Source organism: Spinacia oleracea, chromosome 4, assembly GCF_020520425.1.
Source record: "Spinacia oleracea cultivar Varoflay chromosome 4, BTI_SOV_V1, whole genome shotgun sequence".
Classification (NCBI taxonomy): Eukaryota; Viridiplantae; Streptophyta; class Magnoliopsida; order Caryophyllales; family Amaranthaceae; genus Spinacia; species Spinacia oleracea.
In genome coordinates, this window is record NC_079490.1 from 143,042,883 (window position 1) to 143,054,410 (window position 11,528).

At 34.4% G+C, this 11,528-nt stretch overlaps 1 protein-coding gene across 1 annotated transcript; it reads right to left on the minus strand.

The window, feature by feature from the left end:
- Positions 1–7,902: 7,902 nt before the first annotated feature.
- On the minus strand, positions 7,903–9,741 carry LOC130459998 (putative F-box protein At3g29830). The gene is made up of 3 exons (XM_056827647.1): positions 8,691–9,741; positions 8,398–8,574; positions 7,903–8,274 (listed from the first exon to the last, which is right to left on the minus strand). Exons 1-3 carry the CDS (start codon positions 9,669–9,671, stop codon positions 7,978–7,980), a joined length of 1,455 nt encoding a protein of 484 aa, XP_056683625.1. The 5' UTR covers positions 9,672–9,741; the 3' UTR covers positions 7,903–7,977.
- Positions 9,742–11,528: the final 1,787 nt, after the last annotated feature.

Genomic DNA, 11,528 nt, shown 5'->3' on the forward strand with positions numbered 1-11,528 from the left:
CAATCAATTGTAAGAGAGAAATTAGGTACTTGGGAAGTAACATCACTTAGTAAAGTGGTATAAAAACCTTGCTCTTGACTTTCCAAATTATCCAATCTAAGATAGTAGTCAGGGTAAACCACGTCATTTCCACTCTCATAATTTTTATTGATATTGTTATCATTTCTTTCATCCTCCAAATTGACTATATTCACACTTGATGGGCCAATACTTGTTGACACAACATCTGCACCTGTAGCATATCCCTCTTGAAACAAGTTATTCCACAATTCTTCTATCTCGGGAAGTAATCCTTTATTTTGAAACTTTTTTGCTTCGGGTTTTTCTTACACAAGTAAAATTAATATTAAAATTTTCTAACTTGTATAAAGCACGTTAATAAATCAGGAGTAACATGTTTTAATGATTACTGTACTAACCTTAACTTTCCTTTCCCACCACTCTTTTGGTGGTTCAACTTTTTGTAGGGGAATTATACAGTTAAATACATATTAACATGTGCAGAACAATCCCCAAAGCCAAGAAGCATGTATAAAGTACAAATTAAGCAAACTTACATTTGAAGCGTGTTTTCCCTAGCTTATCGATTCACGAACACGAACAAAGAACTCCATTTGTCGTTTCTCTATTTGGTTCACCGACACGTTCAGATCCGTCTTGAGATTTGTAGCTTAGACAACACTCAAGAGTTTTTAGCTTTTAGGGAAGAATAGTATGAACGAAGGCAAAGAGAGAATTAGGGTTCTCTTTGATTTAGGTTAAACTGAACTTACGTAGTATTGGAATAGTGTAGGGTTGGAAAAACATAAGTTAATGGATAACATGACCGGCCAAGGCACAAGGCCTCAACCGGCCACACACACGCACCACAAGCCCATGAGCAGCACACGGGCATCGCAGCCGTGGGCCTTGGGCCTCACTGCTTTGCCTTCTGCCTTGCTGCTCTCAGCGCGCGCACACGGCCAAGCCTTGCGGGCTAGCTCCTCACTGCAGGCGAGCTGCTGGCTTGTTGGGCCCTGCGCGCATGCGTGCTTGGCTCGATGGGCCGACAGCCTCATCTCGGCTCGAATTCGCGACCAACGCCTTACGGCTATTGTTTATCGTATCGTACTTGACGAATCACCGTCTTACGATACGATTATTCGTTTCGCCTAGCTTACGAATATTCGCGATACGATATACGATTCCGAACCAACGTCATATCGTATATTTATGTTTTTGCGAACTAATTCCCGAAAAGCTATTAAATGAATTTCCCATTCGTTCAATCCGATGATATGTTACATGCCATTGGTGTGACCTTATAGGTTCAGTCAAGAGTAAGCTGTGAGCCTAATATAGATTAGAACTCACTGATCGAAAGCATTGCTCCAACTAGCTGTTCCGATCACTTGATCTCACTGAATTAATTGTTCGTAATTAATCTGAACCTTGGTATTAGACTAATGCACCTTGGGTGAAGGACACATTTCCTTCACTTTTCCCGTCACGGGATCCCATCCAAGACCAGTTTTCCTTGATTTCAAGAACTTCCAAAGCCGTCATTCTCTCCTCATATGATCAAATTTATTCTTCAAAGTTTTTATTGAGCATTTTGCATCATTTTTTTTCTCGAACTCCTTATGAACTAATTCCCACTTAACCCCTTGTCCACGCCCGTTCTCATTAACGGAGTTTTTCAGAATTTCACAGTACATGACCATTTCCTCATCTGAACATATGTAGTTTCACTATTTTTTATCCATAAGTGATGTCATCTACCACAAAAATATACTAACATAAGAATTAAACAATAAGATCATAGTCGGCAAATATGAAAAAGGTAACACAAAAATGTACTAGCTGAGGCAATTCTAGATGACAACTATGATTAGACAAAAATGTACTACTAATAGTAGTAAAACAGGACTTAACCCATATAATAGTATATATATACATGTCAAGACTGCCCAACCCGGCCTGCACTATTGCATTGTAAGACATATAATGTTAACAAGTAGAGCTGTCAAAACAGGTCATCGGGTCGGGTTTGGGTCGGGTCATCTCAGGTTTCGGGTCATGATCAGGTCGGGTCGTGTCGGGTCAATATTTCATTCGGGTTGAGTTCGGGTTCGGTCGGGTCGATTTCAGGTCGGGTCATATCGGGTTTTTTCCTATCCCGGGTTCAGGTCGGGTTCGAGTCGGGTCACATTTCGGTCAGGTTTGATTTTGGGTTCGGGTCTTATCGGGTCGGGTTTAAGTCGGTTTGTAGCAGATAATTTCGGGTTCGGGTCTTATCGAGTCTGGTTTAAGTCGGTTTGCAACCCAGTTATTTTCGGGTTCGGGTCTTAGTTTGGATCGGATAATAATCAGATCAAATAGAATTCAGATCGGGTCACTCTCAGGGACGGGTCAAACTCGGGTCTGATAATTAACCTATACATTTTAAGAATTTTATATTCTAAAAAATTTTGTTTAACTTATTTTAGAGTTAAATTTTTCAATATTTAGCAATAAATAATTAAAATAGATATATCAATGAAGTTAATATTTGGTCGTGTCATTGATAACTCGGGTAAATCGAGTATCGGGTTCTCACAAGTCGGGTCAATAGCAGGTTTCATCGAGTTACAATCGGTTTCGGGTTGACATCGGGTCGGGTATCAAATCGGGTTCGGGTCATTTTCGGGTCGGGTGTCGGGTTCGGGTTCGGGTGTTACAACATCGGGTTAAAATCGGTTATCGATTTTTTCGGGTCGGGTACAGGTCGGGTTTCGGGTTACCTGTTTTACCGTAATTTCGGGTCATGGTCGGTTACGGGTTCGGTCGGTTCAGGTCGGGTTTTCGGGTCGGGTCAGTTTTTGACAGCTCTATTAACAAGGACATAAGATTGACTTTCATAATTAAGTTGTTGATGATGGAAGTGACTTTTATTGAAGAAGGGGGTGACATATTATGTCTCATTGTAAGACAATAATAATGACACCATCCATTCACTCATACCGAGTACAACTATTTGGACATGTTTTAGGTAATTAAGTTTCTTAAATCATACGGGTAATAGTCATGCTACATATTGCTGGATTAATATGTTAATAGGCTATACATTACCAAAAGGATGGAAAATATTTGCAGCACTTAGGGATCAATATGTTAATAGGCTATACAATAATAAATTAACCTAACTATATATTAGCTAGAGATCTAAGCTAACATAAACTCTAACTCTAGTATTATAATTTTATCCTAATTCTAATTGATATACTTCCGTAATACAATCTGAACTCTAAATTGACCAAATTATAATATATACAGTAGTAGTAATTTTCAATTATCGCGAGGGATATTAATTTAGATCTCATAATGTTGGAAAAACCTTATTAAGTTGATTATATCCGTCAAAAACCTTCCATTTTCTTTTATATCAATTTCCACCAACAAACAAATCAGATGACCAAAAGCTATAAAACTTTTTGCACTTGCCTAATTGCAAGGAGTATTCTGTCTTGTTGTTTAAGGTGCTTGCGTTAAATCAAATTCTGTTTTTTTTTCCAGTTTTTTATTGATTTGGTTGTAATCAAATAACTGTAACAATTATAGTTTACGATCGAACCCCAAAAACTCCAAAACAACACCAGAGTTGCAATAAAAAACATAAGAATCAAAATAGTAAAATTGACAACAATTCATCATATAATTTACAATCATATAATTTACAATCAAATTCAAAGAGAATCAATAAGAAAAATACAGAGAAGCAGAAAGAAGCGTCACATACCGAATACAGTCGAGTTCCAGGGTGCCGAGCTGCCAAGTGATCTATTGAAATGTAACGTTAGTAGGGATGAATTGTGAATTGTGAAATATAACGTTATTAGGAGCTTTTTCATTATTTAGGATTCTATTATCAATTTTTTCAAAAAGAAAAATAATAGTTTCAAGAGTTGAAACTCAAACGTTAATCAGATTAACGTTTCAATATTAGTCACTTTATTTAACTTATATTTTATTTCATCTACCTGCCAAACACTCCTAATAGTTTAAGGTGACTTATCATATTAGCACTTAATGATTTAAGGTGACTGAATTAAAAGTTCTTGATGGATGTCAAGTTCTTTCATCAAGTTTGTCATGTCTCAAACTCGCAAGTGAATTCACTTTTATTTCGCTAATCTATTCTAATATTTAATAGCAGGGAAGTTGAAGTGCCACGTGGCCCCCTCCGGGAATTTCAATATTTTATTTTATTTTAAAAAAACAAAAAACAAAAACAACAACTAAAACATACAGAGTAAACATTAGAAGATCTAAAGTCATTGTCTTCTCCAACTTCAACTCCCTCCTTCAACCTTCGCATCTGAGAAATCACTAAAACCAAATTGCATGAATTCACCCATTCAAGTATCAAAGTATATTTTCGATCTCATTTGAATGATATGGTTCATACTGAATAAAGAGTACAAAATGATATGGTTCATATCTTTTAATTTCAAAACAAACAAAAACCCAACATCATATCTTTTCGGCTACCGTCTCCCAAAAGACACCTTCCTTCGGATTTCGATTTCCTGTCTTTTATCCTCCATTCCTTTCAAAAACTGCTCCCATCTTCTTAAATTCCTGCTCTCATCAAATTCCTCTCCCATTCATTTATTTCTCTTTATAGGATCTCCCATCTTCTTAAATTCCTCAAATTTTCAAATTTCATCCTCGCTCATACGCGAGTTTGTTACCATTGAAGAACAAGGACAAAATGGTATTGCATGTTTAATTATTTTTTCCCCTTATGTTGTTATGGAATTTGGCCTACTTATTTTGAGCGAATTTTAGTGGGAAAAGATTGTGGTATTGTTTTGATTGCTTAAGATTTTAGATGATTTTACATTAATTTAGGGTATAATTTCGAGAAGAATTTCTTATCCTTTGTAATTCTTGAACTTATTCACGGTACATGTAATTTCTCAGGATCAATTTGCAAAATTAGGTAATTCTTTGTTCTATTGATTGCTTTGGTGTTTGTTAGAAATTTAGGAAAATTAGTTTATTTTGGGCAGATTTTAATCAGAAAGATTGAGGTTTAATTGCAATCAATTATGAAAATTACCTCTTTGATTGAATTTTATCTTATATTCTACTTTGTATTAAATTGCATGTGACATGTTTTTTGTTTATCTTGTAACCGTTTTTCCTAACTTTCATCTTTGAGTTTTGTAATATGTCTTGAGAATTTGTTGATTTTAGGATTACTTTGAAGTATTTGATTTATTGAATGAGTATGAAATTGTTTAAGAGAAAAGATGTATACATTTTGCTGCATAATGGAGTCTTTAGTAGCATTGTCAGGTGTAGAATGAAGGCACAAATCGTTACAAGGTGACTCCTTTGTTTATGACGACGACACCATTTGATGGTCTGATTGAAATTGAATAAAACGAAATTGAACTTTTTATTTTTTTTTGTTTGAGTTAAATTTTAGAAATCATGAAGTTTTTCGGGAAAAAAAGTTACTCCCTTATATTGGAAGTATAAGCTTTTACCTTAGTTTAAGTCAGATCCTTGCTAATTTCTTAGTTTAAGACCTAGGCAACAACAACACCAACCACTCCTTGGTCTAATATTTTGCCGCAAAAAAGACTTAAGTAGTGAAAGTTATGGATTAAGGAAGGGGGGAAGGGAGATGTAACTGATGATAGGAGAGAACCTTGTGGTTCCACTATATAAGTCTGTTCTATATACTCTGTATTTTCTTATGCTATGATTTCTGACAGTAGCAGTAGTTTATATCATGAATATAGAATGTAATTCATGTTAGATTTTTCATTTTGTACTCTTTATTCAGTATGAACCATATCATTCAAATGGGTATTTTCCTCTTTTATATTACGGGTAATATTAAAACCCGACTTAATTTAATTATTTAACCTTTTTTTGGTTTGATTTGTGGATGATCTTGAATGGTGGTAACAAATGAATCCAAAAAAGTAACCTATGAATTCTATGAGTGATATTTGTTCCCTTTTTCTAATATTATCTTGTGGAGAAACTAACATCGTTGAAGTTGCCATAATATTGTGGGAAAACAATTGTTTAGAGTTTTATAGACGGATAAATACATCTAACATTACTGATGTATGTTTCTTCTTTACAAGAAATTTATCCTCCGTAGTTCAAACGCCAATTGAGCAAAGTAAGTTTGCTATAATTTCTAGTTTTTTCATAGTACTATGGGCTCGGAAGGGATGTCATTTTCCGGAATATACCAAAAGATAAAAGTGTGCACAAGTCACTTAAAAAGACAATGCTTTTTAATTGTTCTTATACAAAACGTAGCACATAATGTTCGTGCATCGCATGGAACATAATTTGAATGAGGTTTTCATGCCTTCTGCATCTCCCTTTTGATAAACTTCAAATGTCTTCAATTTTGTTTAATTATTGTTGTATTGTGCTTACCGTCTAATATAGGATATGGATAATTGTATATACAAGCTCCGTATCATTCTCTAATGAAACTTGATCATTCATATACATATACGTAGTATAATTATTTGTGTTTTGGAGTGATTATTACTTTTATTCCAGTAGTTTTAGTGTTCCTCATTTTGCCTTTTGATAGTGAAGTACTTCTTCAGAAGAACACCAATCAAGTAAAGAAAAGGCCAATTCACCCCCGAAGCAATAATTCACAAAATCTGTTAAAGTGAAGATTCACTTTACACTAAAATATTAAGAGTTGCCTAGAAATGTATACTACGGAGTACTACACTTGATATTACACCTATTTTTACGTCGAACCGCTATGTACAACACATGCAAATTTTTAATTCTTGCTTAATTTTGTAAAGCATTTGTTATGAGTATTTTTTTTTCTTCATACTATTGTTTGAAATTGTTACTCCATATTAAATAATATATTTAATATTGTTTCTTTTTATTGCTTCAGCATCCTACTATATAATAAGTTGTAAGTCATATCGTGGGACTATGTTTCAAAGGGGTAACTAACTAACTAACAACGATATACAAGATTGTATAGTTGTAATTATGTTTAATTAGCGTCGTCTGAATTTAAGGAAGCTACTTCATAATTTATTTGTTTATTTTTGGAATATTAGCTCATAATTTTTATAAAATAAATTTAAAAAAATATAACCTTAAACATATAAGAAAACCGTGCATCGCACGGGCCAAAAACTAGTGTAATTTCATTGTCGTATCTTGTAACTTATTACATATTCATCACCACCCTAACCGAGTAACCGGAGAGATGGTCACCTTATACATGAATTCAATTCAAACTCACAGATACATGATCACTGTAACAAGGTAAATTTGGCCTTGAATAAACGGAAGAAAATTATAGAAGAGATGAATATCGATTTTGTAGTATAGGTATGAAATTGAAGGAATATAATTAAGATAGATAAAACATAGAAGGTACGAATGTATTATATGTACGAAAATAATAAAGGTCGCAACATGCGACCTTTAAGCCGTGTCACAATGATGACATGGCATGCTTATGTGTCATGATTTAAATTAGAAATTAAAATATTTAACTTAAATTATCTATTATACATGTTATAAAAAAAGGGTAGGAAAATTTTAATATTCTAATTTGTTTCCTTATTCATATCGACTACCTTATTTATATATTTCATAGTAGAAATATTGCATTGATAGTAAAAATATTATATTGACGTGTATCCTACGTGGCGCCTATATGTACCAATTAAACTGCGACACGTAAGATTGCGACAACTAAATATTGTCGCAACTTGCGACCTTTATCATCGTGCTTATATGTATTTTACCAAGAATATAAAATAAGATAATATGACATATTACGTTACATGAAATGAAAGCTGTGTAATTAACAAAGATAATACGAAACAATACATAAAAAAAAACCATCTATAAGTATTTATATTTGTCCATCGAGAAGTAGAACGAACAAGGTTGAAACGTTGAAACCTTCATAGATGAATTGCGAGCATACTAATAAGAGATAACTTCAACGTTGAAACCCTTACGGTAATCTAAAATAGCCTTTTTCATACACATAGCATGATATTTAGCCTGTTGATCATTTGCCGCCACCCTTAAGATGAGTGTTTGAAAGGCATGTCCATAGCAAAGTATAAAACTTATCAAGTTAGTTTCATTCAAAGTCCCTCGATAACCTACTATCTCAATGGTTTTCAACTTCTTTATCACACACCCGGTTTTCGACGGCAGCACTTTCGACCAGAATGTTGTAGGAGGCGAAGAATACCCAAGAAACTCCATGTCTTCCTGTTTAACCAAACAAATTACATTATATAAAAGTCAATTAATTTATTACAAGACTTCCGTAAAAGTTTAATTAATTGTGGCATGCATCGTCTCAATTCTTTATTTATCATATGTAAATCTCACCTCAAATATAATTTGATTTCCAAACTCGAACCGGACTTTCTCCAACTTACCAAATGCATTTAACAGGCTAAGTATACCATGAAATTCGGATACATGGAATGCAGTTTTTATTGTAAGGCTTCTGGCATGATATTGTCCGTGAAGCAGCCCGAATTCTTCATCAGCAAGAGTAAGAGCCTTCATGCATGATTGTACAACAAACAATTAAATTAACTACTATCAAAACTAACTTTATGGTTTATATTGTTACAACTTACAACAAAACAAAACAAAACAAAATATGATAAATATACCTGAGTAACAAAACCACAAACGGTTAAAGATGTTGCAAAGTAGAGACGATGAAGAAGATGAGCGATCTTTTCACCATCAACCTCATCCATCATTTCAACGAGGCCGAAATCTATGTTAGCCGTCTTCATATTCGGGAAGTTACAAACACCAAATTGCACAACTTCGCCACAGTAGTTGAAATATGTAAGGTTAGGGGTATCAATACTTATGCTTAACAAATCGACACATTTATCGATGACCAACGTCTTTAAACTCAAGGATTCAATCACATAATAAGTTGATTGAAAGCACTTAAACAAAGTCAAACTCTCAAGCAAAGGACAAGATTTCACCAACTCACTAAGTTTGGACGCATTTGTTATCTCTATCCACCCCAAAGAGACACACCTTAAGGAAGTACCAAGTATCGTAAACATATCTCCCATAAATCGGCATGTAACCAATTTTAAGGACTCTAGTAATGGATATTGGTAAACGAATTGAGGAAGATCAAACATTGGAGTAGGAGTTGTTAAAGCATTTCGAGGAAGTTGATCTTCCCATTCCAAACTAGAGAAATCAAGTTCTAAAGACTTTGTGTGACGACGAAAAAGGGCTACATATACGAGACTCTGAATGTTACCAAGGCAGTATTGAGGGTCAGATAAAGCAAGGGTGAAAGATGATATATGGGGAGGAATTGTATCCTTTGAAAGCCACCAATTACCAAACTCTAGGCAACTATTCTGTCGACATATCTTGTTTTCGAGCATTACATACTCGTTCATGTCTAATTGGTGTTGCTGGTTTTCATCAAGGAGATGGGTGGCGGAGAAATGGTTTGCGTTTAATTCGATGTTAGGCCGTGAACACCATAAGTCTCGCCAATACTTAGCCAAGACGCTTGTACGGACAGCATCTTTGATCGGAAGAAGTGATAGGATGGTAATGAGAAGGGCTTCCGGGAGAAGTAAGAAAAGGTCTTGGTTTTCGTTGGCCATTTTTCGAGGCGAAAACAGAATGATGAGAGAAGAAGGAAGGAAAGAAGGAAGGAAAGAAGGAAGGTGGTGGTGGTGGTGGTGGTGGTGGTGGTGCAAGAATAGAAGGCAGTGACGAGGAGCGTAAATATATAAGAAAATAAGGAAAGGAAGATTACAAGGGTTTCGAAAAATATGCAAGAAATAATGATGCCCTAGAAAGAAATCATATCTAAAAGGGTCGTCTTGATTTTGGTGTTGTTTCAAAATATCATTTCAAACAACAAAATAATGATCCGTTATCAGATAGAAAGGGAAACTTCTTATCCAAATCTTCTTATTGCATTATTGGATGTAGCTATATACGCGTACGTACGTATTAGGGCGTAAACAAGATATAAATGATGAAAATTATATGATGTGGACAAGCCCTTAATAACTAATGTACGTACTACTTGGATAGATATTATATTCGTTTGTTTGGATAAAATAATACATACTCATAGACAGATAGGCTCGTACATAAGGGAATGTAGTATAATTCTTAAATGGACTTGGTCCACACTAAATTTATTGTGGATCATGTCTTAAAATAAAGTTAACAACTTGTGCCTAATTTATTTTGACATTTTATTAAGATTATTATGGAAAAAAAAAACCTAATTAGTGTCGTTGATACATGTTGTGCTTGAATAATGTGATTTTATGTCATAATTTGCTTTTAAAAACATAGGGTTACTATGCTTCAAAAAATGGTTACTATGTCTAAAAATGTTGGTGTTTAATTTATTATAGTTACTATATGAACAATAAAGGTCACTATGAGTGTAAAAAGGTGCTAGTGAAAATTATTGATTTTGGGTCCACACTAATATTATTGTGGACCAGGTCCACGCAAGAATATTCCAGGAATGTATACAATAGACAATTATAGATATGGATTATCCCTCCCCCGTTTGTAATTTGTATTGTCCTTATAATTTATCCGCACCAAAAAAGAAATGTAAAGGTTCATAGTATATAACTATACCTAATATTAGTACGTAGGAGTAGTAATGAAAAAAAGGAACTAGTATGTTTATTAATTTTCCATCTACGGTGATGTCTGTTTTCTTCAGGTAGGGGCAAGGTAATCCGTTGCGCACGTAAAAGAAAATCGAAATGCATGGTAACAAAATTTTAAAAAGTTAAATTGAGTTTTAACGAACTTCTGAAAGTTAAGATTTGATTGTAACGAGCTTTTAAGCGTTAGGCTGAATTTGAACGAACTTTTAAAGCTTTCCAAAATAGGGAATAGAAAACGATGAGGACGGTTAAGTTTGTTAAGCGTTGTTTAGGAGAATAGAGAACACATTTCCCTCATAACAGTTGTGTGAAAAAAGAACAGGTGACGATTACCTTACCTAACCGTCTTATATTATTTACCATAATAATTAAAAAAAAAATCTAAAATACTTAATAAAATATAAGATTGTTCTCAAGATAACGGTTTTGTATTCTTTTACAAAACTATTTTGCAATAAAAAAATAAACCTTCATTTAACCAAATTAAACATTTTTTAAAAAAATAAAAAAGAAAATACCAAAGCAATTAAAATTTTATGAGTTAGGCGGCATAACATGATTTCCTAAAACTTGATGGTTAGGCGCGTAATTCGATCAGAAACCCTCAAAAAACCACTCCAACCTCCGCTCACAAGAAAACCCGCAAAACCTCTGCACCGCCGCTCCTCACTCTGCACCGCCGCTCCCTTGCACCGGTTTCCGGCCGCCTCCCAACCTCCGGTAAAACCCAGCTGCCCCACCGTTGCCGTCAATTCCACGGTTAGTGTGCTTAATTATGTTTTTCATACGATTTTATTCAACCTATAACCTAGGGTG